This window comes from Pleurodeles waltl, chromosome 5, assembly GCF_031143425.1.
Source record: "Pleurodeles waltl isolate 20211129_DDA chromosome 5, aPleWal1.hap1.20221129, whole genome shotgun sequence".
Taxonomy (NCBI): domain Eukaryota; kingdom Metazoa; phylum Chordata; class Amphibia; order Caudata; family Salamandridae; genus Pleurodeles; species Pleurodeles waltl.
In genome coordinates this window covers 28,931,830-28,949,422 of record NC_090444.1, presented here as the reverse complement: position 1 = coordinate 28,949,422, position 17,593 = coordinate 28,931,830, and the positions used below count along the sequence as shown (strand labels likewise).

General features: G+C 62.4%; 1 protein-coding gene across 4 annotated transcripts in view; it reads left to right on the top strand.

Moving 5' to 3' along the window:
* The first annotated feature begins 200 nt into the window (after window positions 1-200).
* The window catches only part of LOC138295309 (zinc finger protein 436-like), a 118,882-nt gene continuing 101,489 nt past the window's right edge, over window positions 201-17,593 (top strand). For 2 of the 4 annotated variants that reach the window (XM_069233526.1, XM_069233523.1), the window contains exon 1: window positions 1,633-1,746. Coding sequence is in view for 1 of the 4 variants with exons in the window: in XM_069233525.1 (XP_069089626.1) it covers window positions 1,632-1,746 (115 nt within the window). In the remaining 3 variants the exon portion in view is untranslated. Of the gene's footprint in view, window positions 357-1,629; window positions 1,747-17,593 lie in introns of those variants that run through there. The other 2 variants (XM_069233524.1, XM_069233525.1) reach the window with 2 other exon arrangements.

Sequence of the window (17,593 nt, the reverse complement as noted above, 5' to 3'; positions counted from 1 at the left end):
GCGAGGAGGCAGGCGTCCAATGAGAGGGGAGGAAGGTGTGAGCGAGGGAGCCCGGGTCCAATGAGAGGGGAGGAAGCTGTGCGCGAGGGAGCCGGGGGTCCAATGAGAGGGGAGGAAGTTGTGAGCTAGGGAGCCGGGGGTCCAATGAGAGGGAAGGGAAGTGTGCGCGAGGAGCCGGGGGTCCGACGAGAGGGGAGGAAGCTGTGCGCTAGGGAGCCGCGGGTCCAATGAGAGGAGAGGAAGCTGTGCGCGAGGGAGCCGGGGTCCAATGAGAGGGAAGAACGGTGTGCGCAAGGGAGCCGGGGTCCAATGAGAGGGTAGGAAGGTGTGCGCGAGGTGCCGGAGTCCAATGACAGGTGAGGAAAGTGTGTACGAGTATTCTGGGTCCACTAAGAGGGGAGGAGGTTGTGCGCGAGGGTTTCGGGGTCCAATGAAAAGAGAGTAAAGTATGATGGGGAATGGTGGTGCCGGGGTCTAATGAGAGGGACGGGAGGTGTGCTCAAGGTACCGGGGTCCAATAAGAGGGGAGGAAGGTGAACTCGAGGGTTCCGAAGTCCGATAAGAGGGGAGTGAAGTATGATGATGTGTAGGTGCCGGGGTCCAATGAGAGGGAAGGGAGGTGTGAGCGAGGTGCCAGAGGCCAATGAGGGGGAAGGGAGGTGTGCGCGAGGTGCCGGGGTCCAATGAGAGGGTAGGAAGGTGTGCGCGAGGTGCCGGGGTCCAATGAGAGGGTAGGAAGGTGTGCGCGAGGTGCCGGAGTCGAATGAGAGGGAAGGGAGGTGTGCGCGAGGTGCCGGGGTCCAATGAGAGGGACGGGAGGTGTGCGCAAGGTACCGGGGTCCAATAAGAGGGGAGGAAGGTGAACTCGAGGGTTCCGAAGTCCGATAAGAGGGGAGTGAAGTATGATGATGTGTAGGTGCCAGAGGCCAATGAGAGGGAAGGGAGGTGTGCGCGAGGTGCCGGGGTCCAATGAGAGGGTAGGAAGGTGTGCGCGAGGTGCCGGGGTCCAATGAGAGGGTAGGAAGGTGTGCGCGAGGTGCCGGAGTCCAATGAGAGGGAAGGGAGGTGTGCGCGAGGTGCCGGGGTCCAATGAGAGGGACGGGAGGTGTGCGCAAGGTACCGGGGTCCAATAAGAGGGGAGGAAGGTGAACTCGAGGGTTCCGAAGTCCGATAAGAGGGGAGTGAAGTATGACGATGTGTAGGTGCCGGGGTCCAATGAGAGGGAAGGGAGGTGTGAGCGAGGTGCCAGAGGCCAATGAGAGGGAAGGGAGGTGTGAGCGAGGTGCCGGGGTCCAATGAGAGGGAAGGAAGGTGTGCGCGAGGTGCCGGGGTCCAATGAGAGGGGAGGAGGGTGTGCGCGAGAGAGCGCCTGTCCAAAGAGACACGACTCTCTGTTAGGTAATCCGATCCATGGCTGCATGATGACGGAAACAAAAGTTAAAACTACTCTCTCCGGGTTCACTGCGCCTGCGTAGAGCGGTACAGGTCACTGTAAATGGGTTGAATAGTGGCACTGCAGTTGGAATGGGTACACGCTGCTGCGCATGCGCAACACTTTAACTCCATCCACGCTGCTGCGCATGCGCACGTGGCGGATCAACTACAGCACTCCGCGCGTGCGCAGAGCGTGGATGGGGTTAAAGTGTTGCGCATGCGCAGCGCGGCGACTCGCTCTGGAGCCGGAACCCGTCGACCCAGAGCCGAGCCGAGCCGAGCCACGGATCTCCCTCGGAGAGGCGGCCGGAGGTAGGTGGGACGCGCCTCTATGCGCTGGACGGGGTCAGAGGGCACGGGGGGGGGAGCGTTGCTAGGACTCGAGCCATGGTCTGCAGGGCCAATGTGAGGTGCATCCTCCCCGAGCCGAGGAGCTCACTCCACCCTGTGATGGAGCTTCTGAGTGACTCCTAGACCCACGCTGTGCAGGGTCCCCTTCTGTCCTCTCGACCCTCCCAGTGATGGAGCTCCTGAGTGACTGACAGACCCACGCTGTGCAGGGTCCCCTTCTGTCCTCTCGAGCCCCCCAGTGATGGAGCGCCTGAGTGACTGCCAGAGCCACGCTGTGCAGGGTCCCCTTCTGTCCTCTCGAGTCCCCCAGTGATGGAGTGACTGAGTGACTGCCAGACCCACGCTGTGCAGGGTCCCCTTCTGTCCTCTCGATCCCCCAGTGATGGAACGACTGAGTGACTGCCAGAGCCACGCTGTGCAGGGTCCCCTTCTGTCCTCTCGAGCCCCCCAGTGATGGAGCGCCTGAGTGACTGCCAGAGCCACGCTGTGCAGGGTCCCCTTCTGTCCTCTCGAGCCCCCCAGTGATGGAGCGCCTGAGTGACTGACAGACCCACGCTGTGCAGGGTCCCCTTCTGTCCTCTCAAGCCCCCAGTGATGGAGCGCCTGAGTGACTGCCACAGCCTCGCTCTGCAGGGTCCCCTTCTGTCCTCTCGAGCCCCCCAGTGATGGAGCGCCTGAGTGACTGCCAGAGCCACGCTGTGCAGGGTCCCCTTCTGTCCTCTCAAGCCCCCAGTGATGGAGCTCCTGAGTGACTGCCAGACCCACGCTGTGCAGGGTCCCCTTCTGTCCTCTCGAGCCCCCCAGTGATGGAGCGACTGAGTGACTGCCGGAGCCACGCTCTGCAGGGTCCCCTTCTGTCCTCTCGAGCCCCCCAGTGATGGAGCGCCTGAGTGACTGCCAGAGCCACGCTGTGCAGGGTCCCCTTCTGTCCTCTCAAGCCCCCAGTGATGGAGCTCCTGAGTGACTGCCAGAGCCACGCTGTGCAGGGTCCCCTTCTGACCTCTCGATCCCCCAGTGATGGAGCGCCTGAGTGACTGCCAGAGCCACGCTCTGCAGGGTCCCCTTCTGTACTCTCGAGTCCGTCAGTGATGGAGCGACTGAGTGACTGACAGACCCACGCTGTGCAGGGTCCCCTTCTGTCCTCTCGAGTCCCCCCAGTGATGGAGCGCCTGAGTGACTGCCAGAGCCACGCTCTGCAGGGTCCCCTTCTGTACTCTCGAGTCCGTCAGTGATGGAGCGACTGAGTGACTGACAGACCCACGCTGTGCAGGGTCCCCTTCTGTCCTCTCGAGTCCCCCCAGTGATGGAGCTCCTGAGTGACTGCCAGACCCACGCTGTGCAGGGTCCCCTTCTGACCTCTCGATCCCCCAGTGATGGAGCGCCTGAGTGACTGCCAGAGCCACGCTCTGCAGGGTCCCCTTCTGTACTCTCGAGTCCCCCTGTGATGGAGCGACTGAGTGACTCCTAGACCCACGCTGTGCAGGGTCCCCTTCTGTCCTCTCGATCCCTCCCAGTGATGGAGCGGCTGAGTGACTGACAGACTCACGCTGTGCAGGGTCCCCTTCTGTCCTCTCGAGTCCCCCCAGTGATGGAGCGCCTGAGTGACTGCCAGAGCCACGCTGTGCAGGGTCCCCTTCTGTCCTCTCAAGCCCCCAGTGATGGAGCGCCTGAGTCACTGCCAGAGCCACGCTGTGCAGGGTCCCCTTCTGTCCTCTCAAGCCCCCAGTGATGGAGCGCCTGAGTGACTGCCAGAGCCACGCTGTGCAGGGTCCCCTTCTGTCCTCTCAAGCCCCCAGTGATGGAGCGCCTGAGTGACTGCCAGAGCCACGCTGTGCAGGGTCCCCTTCTGTCCTCTCAAGCCCCCAGTGATGGAGCGCCTGAGTGACTGCCAGAGCCACGCTGTGCAGGGTCCCCTTCTGTCCTCTCAAGCCCCCAGTGATGGAGCGCCTGAGTGACTGCCAGAGCCACGCTCTGCAGGGTCCCCTTCTGTACTCTCGAGTCCGTCAGTGATGGAGCGACTGAGTGACTGACAGACCCACGCTGTGCAGGGTCCCCTTCTGTCCTCTCGAGTCCCCCCAGTGATGGAGCTCCTGAGTGACTGCCAGACCCACGCTGTGCAGGGTCCCCTTCTGACCTCTCGATCCCCCAGTGATGGAGCGCCTGAGTGACTGCCAGAGCCACGCTCTGCAGGGTCCCCTTCTGTACTCTCGAGTCCCCCTGTGATGGAGCGACTGAGTGACTCCTAGACCCACGCTGTGCAGGGTCCCCTTCTGACCTCTCGACCCTCCCAGTGATGGAGCGCCTGAGTGACTGCTAGAGACACGCTGTGCAGGGTCCCCTTCTGTCCTCTCGATCCCCCAGTGATGGAGCGACTGAGTGACTGCCAGAGACATGCTGTGCAGGGTCCCCTTCTGTCCTCTCGAGTCCGTCAGTGATGGAGCGACTGAGTGACTGACAGACCCATGCTGTGCAGGGTCCCCTTCTGTCCTTCCGAGCCCCCCCAGTGATGGAGCTCCTGAGTGACTGCCAGAGCCACGCTGTGCAGGGTCCCCTTCTGTCCTCTCGAGTCCGTCAGTGATGGAGCGACTGAGTGACTGACAGACCCACGCTGTGCAGGGTCCCCTTCTGTCCTCTCGAGTCCCCCCAGTGATGGAGCTCCTGAGTGACTGCCAGAGCCACGCTGTGCAGGGTCCCCTTCTGACCTCTCGATCCCCCAGTGATGGAGCGCCTGAGTGACTGCCAGAGCCACGCTCTGCAGGGTCCCCTTCTGTACTCTCGAGTCCCCCTGTGATGGAGCGACTGAGTGACTCCTAGACCCACGCTGTGCAGGGTCCCCTTCTGTCCTCTCGATCCCTCCCAGTGATGGAGCGGCTGAGTGACTGACAGACCCACGCTGTGCAGGGTCCCCTTCTGACCTCTCGATCCCCCAGTGATGGAGCGACTGAGTGACTGCCAGAGACACGCTGTGCAGGGTCCCCTTCTGTCCTCTCGAGTCCGTCAGTGATGGAGCGACTGAGTGACTGACAGACCCATGCTGTGCAGGGTCCCCTTCCGTCCTTCCGAGCCCCCCCAGTGATGGAGCTCCTGAGTGACTGCCAGAGCCACGCTGTGCAGGGTCCCCTTCTGTCCTCTCGAGTCCGTCAGTGATGGAGCGACTGAGTGACTGACAGACCCACGCTGTGCAGGGTCCCCTTCTGACCTCTCGACCCTCCCAGTGATGGAGCGCCTGAGTGACTGCTAGAGACACGCTGTGCAGGGTCCCCTTCTGTCCTCTCGATCCCCCAGTGATGGAGCGACTGAGTGACTGCCAGAGACATGCTGTGCAGGGTCCCCTTCTGTCCTCTCGAGTCCGTCAGTGATGGAGCGACTGAGTGACTGACAGACCCATGCTGTGCAGGGTCCCCTTCTGTCCTTCCGAGCCCCCCCAGTGATGGAGCTCCTGAGTGACTGCCAGAGCCACGCTGTGCAGGGTCCCCTTCTGTCCTCTCGAGTCCGTCAGTGATGGAGCGACTGAGTGACTGACAGACCTACGCTGTGCAGGGTCCCCTTCTGTCCTCTCGAGTCCCCCCAGTGATGGAGCTCCTGAGTGACTGCCAGAGCCACGCTGTGCAGGGTCCCCTTCTGACCTCTCGATCCCCCAGTGATGGAGCGCCTGAGTGACTGCCAGAGCCACGCTCTGCAGGGTCCCCTTCTGTACTCTCGAGTCCCCCTGTGATGGAGCGACTGAGTGACTCCTAGACCCACGCTGTGCAGGGTCCCCTTCTGTCCTCTCGATCCCTCCCAGTGATGGAGCGGCTGAGTGACTGACAGACCCACGCTGTGCAGGGTCCCCTTCTGACCTCTCGATCCCCCAGTGATGGAGCGACTGAGTGACTGCCAGAGACACGCTGTGCAGGGTCCCCTTCTGTCCTCTCGAGTCCGTCAGTGATGGAGCGACTGAGTGACTGACAGACCCATGCTGTGCAGGGTCCCCTTCCGTCCTTCCGAGCCCCCCCAGTGATGGAGCTCCTGAGTGACTGCCAGAGCCACGCTGTGCAGGGTCCCCTTCTGTCCTCTCGAGTCCGTCAGTGATGGAGCGACTGAGTGACTGACAGACCCACGCTGTGCAGGGTCCCCTTCTGTCCTCTCGAGTCCCCCCAGTGATGGAGCTCCTGAGTGACTGCCAGAGCCACGCTGTGCAGGGTCCCCTTCTGACCTCTCGATCCCCCAGTGATGGAGCGCCTGAGTGACTGCCAGAGCCACGCTCTGCAGGGTCCCCTTCTGTACTCTCGAGTCCCCCTGTGATGGAGCGACTGAGTGACTCCTAGACCCACGCTGTGCAGGGTCCCCTTCTGTCCTCTCGATCCCTCCCAGTGATGGAGCGGCTGAGTGACTGACAGACCCACGCTGTGCAGGGTCCCCTTCTGACCTCTCGATCCCCCAGTGATGGAGCGACTGAGTGACTGCCAGAGACACGCTGTGCAGGGTCCCCTTCTGTCCTCTCGAGTCCCCCCAGTGATGGAGCTCCTGAGTGACTGCCAGAGCCACGCTGTGCAGGGTCCCCTTCTGACCTCTCGAGTCCGTCAGTGATGGAGCGACTGAGTGACTGCCAGAGCCACGCTGTGCAGGGTCCCCTTCTGTCCTCTCGAGCCGCCCAGTGATGGAGCGACTGAGTGACTGCCAGAGCCACGCTGTGCAGGGTCCCCTTCTGTCCTCTCGAGTCCCCCAGTGATGGAGCTCCTGAGTGACTGCCAGAGACACGCTGTGCAGGGTCCCCTTCTGTCCTCTCGAGTCCGTCAGTGATGGAGCTCCTGAGTGACTGCCAGAGACACGCTGTGCAGGGTCCCCTTCTGTCCTCTCGAGTCCCCCCAGTGATGGAGCTCCTGAGTGACTCCTAGACCCACGCTGTGCAGGGTCCCCTTCTGACCTCTCGATCCCCCAGTGATGGAGCGACTGAGTGACTCCTAGACCCACGCTGTGCAGGGTCCCCTTCTGACCTCTCGAGTCCCCCCAGTGATGGAGCTCCTGAGTGACTGCCACAGCCTCGCTCTGCAGGGTCCCCTTCTGACCTCTCGAGTCCGTCAGTGATGGAGCGACTGAGTGACTGACAGACCCACGCTGTGCAGGGTCCCCTTCTGTCCTCTCTAGTCCCCCCAGTGATGGAGCGGCTGAGTGACTGACAGACCCACGCTGTGCAGGGTCCCCTTCTGACCTCTCGATCCCCCAGTGATGGAGCGCCTGAGTGACTCCTAGACCCACGCTGTGCAGGGTCCCCTTCTGACCTCTCGATCCCCCAGTGATGGAGCGACTGAGTGACTGCCAGAGCCACGCTGTGCAGGGTCCCCTTCTGTCCTCTCGAGTCCCCCCAGTGATGGAGCTCCTGAGTGACTGCCACAGCCTCGCTCTGCAGGGTCCCCTTCTGACCTCTCGAGTCCGTCAGTGATGGAGCGACTGAGTGACTGACAGACCCACGCTGTGCAGGGTCCCCTTCTGTCCTCTCGAGTCCCCCCAGTGATGGAGCTCCTGAGTGACTGCCAGAGACACGCTGTGCAGGGTCCCCTTCTGTCCTCTCGATCCCTCCCAGTGATGGAGCGGCTGAGTGACTGCCAGAGCCTCGCTCTGCAGGGTCCCCTTCTGACCTCTCGACCCTCCCAGTGATGGAGCGCCTGAGTGACTGACAGACCCACGCTGTGCTGGGTCCCCTTCTGTACTCTCGAGTCCCCCTGTGATGGAGCTCCTGAGTGACTGACAGAGCCACGCTGTGCAGGGTCCCCTTCTGTCCTCTCGAGTCCGTCAGTGATGGAGCGACTGAGTGACTGCCAGAGACACGCTGTGCAGGGTCCCCTTCTGTCCTCTGTAGTCCCCCAGTGATGGAGCGACTGAGTGACTGACAGACCCACGCTGTGCAGGGTCCCCTTCTGACCTCTCGACCCTCCCAGTGATGGAGCTCCTGAGTGACTGCCAGACCCACGCTGTGCAGGGTCCCCTTCTGTCCTCTCGAGCCCCCCAGTGATGGAGCGCCTGAGTGACTGCCAGAGACACGCTGTGCAGGGTCCCCTTCTGACCTCTCGAGTCCCCCTGTGATGGAGCTCCTGAGTGACTGACAGAGCCACGCTGTGCAGGGTCCCCTTCTGTCCTCTCGAGTCCGTCAGTGATGGAGCGACTGAGTGACTGCCAGAGACACGCTGTGCAGGGTCCCCTTCTGACCTCTCGATCCCCCAGTGATGGAGCTCCTGAGTGACTGCCAGAGCCACGCTGTGCAGGGTCCCCTTCTGACCTCTCGAGTCCCCCAGTGATGGAGCGACTGAGTGACTGCCAGAGCCACGCTCTGCAGGGTCCCCTTCTGTACTCTCGAGTCCCCCTGTGATGGAGCTCCTGAGTGACTGACAGACCCACGCTCTGCAGGGTCCCCTTCTGTCCTCTCGAGCCCCCCAGTGATGGAGCGGCTGAGTGACTGCCAGACCCACGCTGTGCAGGGTCCCCTTCTGTCCTCTCGAGTCCCCCAGTGATGGAGCGACTGAGTGACTGCCGGAGCAATGCTCTGCAGGGTCCCCTTCTGACCTCTCGACCCTCCCAGTGATGGAGCTCCTGAGTGACTGCCAGAGCCACGCTGTGCAGGGTCCCCTTCTGTCCTCTCGAGTCCCCCAGTGATGGAGCGACTGAGTGACTGCCGGAGCCACGCTGTGCAGGGTCCCCTTCTGTACTCTCGAGCCCCCCAGTGATGGAGCGACTGAGTGACTGCCGGAGCCACGCTCTGCAGGGTCCCCTTCTGTCCTCTCCAGTCCCCCAGTGATGGAGCGACTGAGTGACTGACAGACCCACGCTGTGCAGGGTCCCCTTCTGTCCTCTCGAGTCCGTCAGTGATGGAGCGACTGAGTGACTGCCAGAGCCACGCTGTGCAGGGTCCCCTTCTGTCCTCTCGATCCCCCAGTGATGGAGCGACTGAGTGACTGCCAGAGACACGCTCTGCAGGGTCCCCTTCTGTCCTCTCGAGTCCCTCAGTGATGGAGCGCCTGAGTGACTGCCAGAGCCACGCTGTGCAGGGTCCCCTTCTGTCCTCTCGAGTCCGTCAGTGATGGAGCGACTGAGTGACTGCCAGAGCCACGCTGTGCAGGGTCCCCTTCTGTCCTCTCGAGTCCCCCCAGTGATGGAGCGATTGAGTGACTCCTAGACCCACGCTGTGCAGGGTCCCCTTCTGTCCTCTCGAGTCCGTCAGTGATGGAGCGACTGAGTGACTGACAGACCCACGCTGTGCAGGGTCCCATTCTGTCCTCTCGATCCCCCAGTGATGGAGCGACTGAGTGACTGCCAGAGACACGCTGTGCAGGGTCCCCTTCTGTCCTCTCTAGTCCCCCCAGTGATGGAGCGGCTGAGTGACTGACAGACCCACGCTGTGCAGGGTCCCCTTCTGTCCTCTCGATCCCCCAGTGATGGAGCGACTGAGTGACTGCCAGAGACACGCTGTGCAGGGTCCCCTTCTGTCCTCTCGATCCCCCAGTGATGGAGCGACTGAGTGACTGCCAGAGACATGCTGTGCAGGGTCCCCTTCTGTCCTCTCGAGTCCGTCAGTGATGGAGCGACTGAGTGACTGACAGACCCATGCTGTGCAGGGTCCCCTTCTGTCCTTCCGAGCCCCCCCAGTGATGGAGCTCCTGAGTGACTGCCAGAGCCACGCTGTGCAGGGTCCCCTTCTGTCCTCTCGAGTCCGTCAGTGATGGAGCGACTGAGTGACTGACAGACCCACGCTGTGCAGGGTCCCCTTCTGTCCTCTCGAGTCCCCCCAGTGATGGAGCTCCTGAGTGACTGCCAGAGCCACGCTGTGCAGGGTCCCCTTCTGACCTCTCGATCCCCCAGTGATGGAGCGCCTGAGTGACTGCCAGAGCCACGCTCTGCAGGGTCCCCTTCTGTACTCTCGAGTCCCCCTGTGATGGAGCGACTGAGTGACTCCTAGACCCACGCTGTGCAGGGTCCCCTTCTGTCCTCTCGATCCCTCCCAGTGATGGAGCGGCTGAGTGACTGACAGACCCACGCTGTGCAGGGTCCCCTTCTGACCTCTCGATCCCCCAGTGATGGAGCGACTGAGTGACTGCCAGAGACACGCTGTGCAGGGTCCCCTTCTGTCCTCTCGAGTCCGTCAGTGATGGAGCGACTGAGTGACTGACAGACCCATGCTGTGCAGGGTCCCCTTCTGTCCTTCCGAGCCCCCCCAGTGATGGAGCTCCTGAGTGACTGCCAGAGCCACGCTGTGCAGGGTCCCCTTCTGTCCTCTCGAGTCCGTCAGTGATGGAGCGACTGAGTGACTGACAGACCCACGCTGTGCAGGGTCCCCTTCTGTCCTCTCGAGTCCCCCCAGTGATGGAGCTCCTGAGTGACTGCCAGAGCCACGCTGTGCAGGGTCCCCTTCTGACCTCTCGATCCCCCAGTGATGGAGCGCCTGAGTGACTGCCAGAGCCACGCTCTGCAGGGTCCCCTTCTGTACTCTCGAGTCCCCCTGTGATGGAGCGACTGAGTGACTCCTAGACCCACGTTGTGCAGGGTCCCCTTCTGTCCTCTCGATCCCTCCCAGTGATGGAGCGGCTGAGTGACTGACAGACCCACGCTGTGCAGGGTCCCCTTCTGACCTCTCGATCCCCCAGTGATGGAGCGACTGAGTGACTGCCAGAGACACGCTGTGCAGGGTCCCCTTCTGTCCTCTCGAGTCCCCCCAGTGATGGAGCTCCTGAGTGACTGCCAGAGCCACGCTGTGCAGGGTCCCCTTCTGACCTCTCGAGTCCGTCAGTGATGGAGCGACTGAGTGACTGCCAGAGCCACGCTGTGCAGGGTCCCCTTCTGTCCTCTCGAGCCGCCCAGTGATGGAGCGACTGAGTGACTGCCAGAGCCACGCTGTGCAGGGTCCCCTTCTGTCCTCTCGAGTCCCCCAGTGATGGAGCTCCTGAGTGACTGCCAGAGACACGCTGTGCAGGGTCCCCTTCTGTCCTCTCGAGTCCGTCAGTGATGGAGCTCCTGAGTGACTGCCAGAGACACGCTGTGCAGGGTCCCCTTCTGTCCTCTCGAGTCCCCCCAGTGATGGAGCTCCTGAGTGACTCCTAGACCCACGCTGTGCAGGGTCCCCTTCTGACCTCTCGATCCCCCAGTGATGGAGCGACTGAGTGACTCCTAGACCCACGCTGTGCAGGGTCCCCTTCTGACCTCTCGAGTCCCCCCAGTGATGGAGCTCCTGAGTGACTGCCACAGCCTCGCTCTGCAGGGTCCCCTTCTGACCTCTCGAGTCCGTCAGTGATGGAGCGACTGAGTGACTGACAGACCCACGCTGTGCAGGGTCCCCTTCTGTCCTCTCTAGTCCCCCCAGTGATGGAGCGGCTGAGTGACTGACAGACCCACGCTGTGCAGGGTCCCCTTCTGACCTCTCGATCCCCCAGTGATGGAGCGCCTGAGTGACTCCTAGACCCACGCTGTGCAGGGTCCCCTTCTGACCTCTCGATCCCCCAGTGATGGAGCGACTGAGTGACTGCCAGAGCCACGCTGTGCAGGGTCCCCTTCTGTCCTCTCGAGTCCCCCCAGTGATGGAGCTCCTGAGTGACTGCCACAGCCTCGCTCTGCAGGGTCCCCTTCTGACCTCTCGAGTCCGTCAGTGATGGAGCGACTGAGTGACTGACAGACCCACGCTGTGCAGGGTCCCCTTCTGTCCTCTCGAGTCCCCCCAGTGATGGAGCTCCTGAGTGACTGCCAGAGACACGCTGTGCAGGGTCCCCTTCTGTCCTCTCGATCCCTCCCAGTGATGGAGCGGCTGAGTGACTGCCAGAGCCTCGCTCTGCAGGGTCCCCTTCTGACCTCTCGACCCTCCCAGTGATGGAGCGCCTGAGTGACTGACAGACCCACGCTGTGCTGGGTCCCCTTCTGTACTCTCGAGTCCCCCTGTGATGGAGCTCCTGAGTGACTGACAGAGCCACGCTGTGCAGGGTCCCCTTCTGTCCTCTCGAGTCCGTCAGTGATGGAGCGACTGAGTGACTGCCAGAGACACGCTGTGCAGGGTCCCCTTCTGTCCTCTGTAGTCCCCCAGTGATGGAGCGACTGAGTGACTGACAGACCCACGCTGTGCAGGGTCCCCTTCTGACCTCTCGACCCTCCCAGTGATGGAGCTCCTGAGTGACTGCCAGACCCACGCTGTGCAGGGTCCCCTTCTGTCCTCTCGAGCCCCCCAGTGATGGAGCGCCTGAGTGACTGCCAGAGACACGCTGTGCAGGGTCCCCTTCTGACCTCTCGAGTCCCCCTGTGATGGAGCTCCTGAGTGACTGACAGAGCCACGCTGTGCAGGGTCCCCTTCTGTCCTCTCGAGTCCGTCAGTGATGGAGCGACTGAGTGACTGCCAGAGACACGCTGTGCAGGGTCCCCTTCTGACCTCTCGATCCCCCAGTGATGGAGCTCCTGAGTGACTGCCAGAGCCACGCTGTGCAGGGTCCCCTTCTGACCTCTCGAGTCCCCCAGTGATGGAGCGACTGAGTGACTGCCAGAGCCACGCTCTGCAGGGTCCCCTTCTGTACTCTCGAGTCCCCCTGTGATGGAGCTCCTGAGTGACTGACAGACCCACGCTCTGCAGGGTCCCCTTCTGTCCTCTCGAGCCCCCCAGTGATGGAGCGGCTGAGTGACTGCCAGACCCACGCTGTGCAGGGTCCCCTTCTGTCCTCTCGAGTCCCCCAGTGATGGAGCGACTGAGTGACTGCCGGAGCAATGCTCTGCAGGGTCCCCTTCTGACCTCTCGACCCTCCCAGTGATGGAGCTCCTGAGTGACTGCCAGAGCCACGCTGTGCAGGGTCCCCTTCTGTCCTCTCGAGTCCCCCAGTGATGGAGCGACTGAGTGACTGCCGGAGCCACGCTGTGCAGGGTCCCCTTCTGTCCTCTCGAGTCCCCCAGTGATGGAGCGACTGAGTGACTGCCAGAGACACGCTGTGCAGGGTCCCCTTCTGTCCTCTCGAGCCCCCCAGTGATGGAGCGACTGAGTGACTGCCGGAGCCATGCTCTGCAGGGTCCCCTTCTGTCCTCTCGAGCCCCCCAGTGATGGAGCGACTGAGTGACTGCCAGAGACATGCTGTGCAGGGTCCCCTTCTGTCCTCTCGAGTCCCCCCAGTGATGGAGCGATTGAGTGACTGCCAGAGCCACGCTGTGCAGGGTCCCCTTCTGTCCTTCCGAGCCCCCCCAGTGATGGAGCTCCTGAGTGACTGCCAGAGCCACGCTGTGCAGGGTCCCCTTCTGTCCTCTCGAGTCCGTCAGTGATGGAGCGACTGAGTGACTGACAGACCCACGCTGTGCAGGGTCCCCTTCTGTCCTCTCGAGTCCCCCCAGTGATGGAGCTCCTGAGTGACTGCCAGAGCCACGCTGTGCAGGGTCCCCTTCTGATCTCTCGATCCCCCAGTGATGGAGCGCCTGAGTGACTGCCAGAGCCACGCTCTGCAGGGTCCCCTTCTGTACTCTCGAGTCCCCCTGTGATGGAGCTCCTGAGTGACTGACAGACCCACGCTGTGCAGGGTCCCCTTCTGTCCTCTCTAGTCCCCCCAGTGATGGAGCGGCTGAGTGACTGACAGACCCACGCTGTGCAGGGTCCCCTTCTGACCTCTCGATCCCCCAGTGATGGAGCGGCTGAGTGACTGACAGACCCACGCTGTGCAGGGTCCCCTTCTGTCCTCTCGAGCCCCCCAGTGATGGAGCGACTGAGTGACTGACAGACCCACGCTGTGCAGGGTCCCCTTCTGACCTCTCGATCCCCCAGTGATGGAGCGGCTGAGTGACTGCCAGAGCCACGCTCTGCAGGGTCCCCTTCTGTCCTCTCGAGTCCGTCAGTGATGGAGCTCCTGAGTGACTGACAGACCCACGCTGTGCAGGGTCCCCTTCTGTCCTCTCGAGTCCGTCAGTGATGGAGCTCCTGAGTGACTGCCAGACCCACGGTGTGCAGGGTCCCCTTCTGTCCTCTCGAGTCCGTCAGTGATGGAGCGACTGAGTGACTGCCAGAGCCACGCTGTGCAGGGTCCCCTTCTGACCTCTCGATCCCCCAGTGATGGAGCGCCTGAGTGACTCCTAGACCCACGCTGTGCAGGGTCCCCTTCTGTACTCTCGAGCCCCCCAGTGATGGAGCGACTGAGTGACTGCCGGAGCCACGCTCTGCAGGGTCCCCTTCTGTCCTCTCGAGTCCCTCAGTGATGGAGCGCCTGAGTGACTGCCAGAGCCACGCTGTGCAGGGTCCCCTTCTGTCCTCTCGAGTCCGTCAGTGATGGAGCGACTGAGTGACTGCCAGAGCCACGCTGTGCAGGGTCCCCTTCTGTCCTCTCGATCCCCCAGTGATGGAGCGACTGAGTGACTGCCAGAGACACGCTGTGCAGGGTCCCCTTCTGTCCTCTCGAGTCCCTCAGTGATGGAGCGCCTGAGTGACTGCCAGAGCCACGCTGTGCAGGGTCCCCTTCTGTCCTCTCGAGTCCGTCAGTGATGGAGCGACTGAGTGACTGCCAGAGCCACGCTGTGCAGGGTCCCCTTCTGTCCTCTCGAGTCCCCCCAGTGATGGAGCGATTGAGTGACTCCTAGACCCACGCTGTGCAGGGTCCCCTTCTGTCCTCTCGAGTCCGTCAGTGATGGAGCGACTGAGTGACTGACAGACCCACGCTGTGCAGGGTCCCATTCTGTCCTCTCGATCCCCCAGTGATGGAGCGACTGAGTGACTGCCAGAGACACGCTGTGCAGGGTCCCCTTCTGTCCTCTCTAGTCCCCCCAGTGATGGAGCGGCTGAGTGACTGACAGACCCACGCTGTGCAGGGTCCCCTTCTGTCCTCTCGATCCCCCAGTGATGGAGCGACTGAGTGACTGCCAGAGACACGCTGTGCAGGGTCCCCTTCTGTCCTCTCGATCCCCCAGTGATGGAGCGACTGAGTGACTGCCAGAGACATGCTGTGCAGGGTCCCCTTCTGTCCTCTCGAGTCCGTCAGTGATGGAGCGACTGAGTGACTGACAGACCCATGCTGTGCAGGGTCCCCTTCTGTCCTTCCGAGCCCCCCCAGTGATGGAGCTCCTGAGTGACTGCCAGAGCCACGCTGTGCAGGGTCCCCTTCTGTCCTCTCGAGTCCGTCAGTGATGGAGCGACTGAGTGACTGACAGACCCACGCTGTGCAGGGTCCCCTTCTGTCCTCTCGAGTCCCCCCAGTGATGGAGCTCCTGAGTGACTGCCAGAGCCACGCTGTGCAGGGTCCCCTTCTGACCTCTCGATCCCCCAGTGATGGAGCGCCTGAGTGACTGCCAGAGCCACGCTCTGCAGGGTCCCCTTCTGTACTCTCGAGTCCCCCTGTGATGGAGCGACTGAGTGACTCCTAGACCCACGCTGTGCAGGGTCCCCTTCTGTCCTCTCGATCCCTCCCAGTGATGGAGCGGCTGAGTGACTGACAGACCCACGCTGTGCAGGGTCCCCTTCTGACCTCTCGATCCCCCAGTGATGGAGCGACTGAGTGACTGCCAGAGACACGCTGTGCAGGGTCCCCTTCTGTCCTCTCGAGTCCGTCAGTGATGGAGCGACTGAGTGACTGACAGACCCATGCTGTGCAGGGTCCCCTTCTGTCCTTCCGAGCCCCCCCAGTGATGGAGCTCCTGAGTGACTGCCAGAGCCACGCTGTGCAGGGTCCCCTTCTGTCCTCTCGAGTCCGTCAGTGATGGAGCGACTGAGTGACTGACAGACCCACGCTGTGCAGGGTCCCCTTCTGTCCTCTCGAGTCCCCCCAGTGATGGAGCTCCTGAGTGACTGCCAGAGCCACGCTGTGCAGGGTCCCCTTCTGACCTCTCGATCCCCCAGTGATGGAGCGCCTGAGTGACTGCCAGAGCCACGCTCTGCAGGGTCCCCTTCTGTACTCTCGAGTCCCCCTGTGATGGAGCGACTGAGTGACTCCTAGACCCACGCTGTGCAGGGTCCCCTTCTGTCCTCTCGATCCCTCCCAGTGATGGAGCGGCTGAGTGACTGACAGACCCACGCTGTGCAGGGTCCCCTTCTGACCTCTCGATCCCCCAGTGATGGAGCGACTGAGTGACTGCCAGAGACACGCTGTGCAGGGTCCCCTTCTGTCCTCTCGAGTCCCCCCAGTGATGGAGCTCCTGAGTGACTGCCAGAGCCACGCTGTGCAGGGTCCCCTTCTGACCTCTCGAGTCCGTCAGTGATGGAGCGACTGAGTGACTGCCAGAGCCACGCTGTGCAGGGTCCCCTTCTGTCCTCTCGAGCCGCCCAGTGATGGAGCGACTGAGTGACTGCCAGAGCCACGCTGTGCAGGGTCCCCTTCTGTCCTCTCGAGTCCCCCAGTGATGGAGCTCCTGAGTGACTGCCAGAGACACGCTGTGCAGGGTCCCCTTCTGTCCTCTCGAGTCCGTCAGTGATGGAGCTCCTGAGTGACTGCCAGAGACACGCTGTGCAGGGTCCCCTTCTGTCCTCTCGAGTCCCCCCAGTGATGGAGCTCCTGAGTGACTCCTAGACCCACGCTGTGCAGGGTCCCCTTCTGACCTCTCGATCCCCCAGTGATGGAGCGACTGAGTGACTCCTAGACCCACGCTGTGCAGGGTCCCCTTCTGACCTCTCGAGTCCCCCCAGTGATGGAGCTCCTGAGTGACTGCCACAGCCTCGCTCTGCAGGGTCCCCTTCTGACCTCTCGAGTCCGTCAGTGATGGAGCGACTGAGTGACTGACAGACCCACGCTGTGCAGGGTCCCCTTCTGTCCTCTCTAGTCCCCCCAGTGATGGAGCGGCTGAGTGACTGACAGACCCACGCTTTGCAGGGTCCCCTTCTGACCTCTCGATCCCCCAGTGATGGAGCGCCTGAGTGACTCCTAGACCCACGCTGTGCAGGGTCCCCTTCTGACCTCTCGATCCCCCAGTGATGGAGCGACTGAGTGACTGCCAGAGCCACGCTGTGCAGGGTCCCCTTCTGTCCTCTCGAGTCCCCCCAGTGATGGAGCTCCTGAGTGACTGCCACAGCCTCGCTCTGCAGGGTCCCCTTCTGACCTCTCGAGTCCGTCAGTGATGGAGCGACTGAGTGACTGACAGACCCACGCTGTGCAGGGTCCCCTTCTGTCCTCTCGAGTCCCCCCAGTGATGGAGCTCCTGAGTGACTGCCAGAGACACGCTGTGCAGGGTCCCCTTCTGTCCTCTCGATCCCTCCCAGTGATGGAGCGGCTGAGTGACTGCCAGAGCCTCGCTCTGCAGGGTCCCCTTCTGACCTCTCGACCCTCCCAGTGATGGAGCGCCTGAGTGACTGACAGACCCACGCTGTGCTGGGTCCCCTTCTGTACTCTCGAGTCCCCCTGTGATGGAGCTCCTGAGTGACTGACAGAGCCACGCTGTGCAGGGTCCCCTTCTGTCCTCTCGAGTCCGTCAGTGATGGAGCGACTGAGTGACTGCCAGAGACACGCTGTGCAGGGTCCCCTTCTGTCCTCTGTAGTCCCCCAGTGATGGAGCGACTGAGTGACTGACAGACCCACGCTGTGCAGGGTCCCCTTCTGACCTCTCGACCCTCCCAGTGATGGAGCTCCTGAGTGACTGCCAGACCCACGCTGTGCAGGGTCCCCTTCTGTCCTCTCGAGCCCCCCAGTGATGGAGCGCCTGAGTGACTGCCAGAGACACGCTGTGCAGGGTCCCCTTCTGACCTCTCGAGTCCCCCTGTGATGGAGCTCCTGAGTGACTGACAGAGCCACGCTGTGCAGGGTCCCCTTCTGTCCTCTCGAGTCCGTCAGTGATGGAGCGACTGAGTGACTGCCAGAGCCACGCTGTGCAGGGTCCCCTTCTGACCTCTCGACCCTCCCAGTGATGGAGCTCCTGA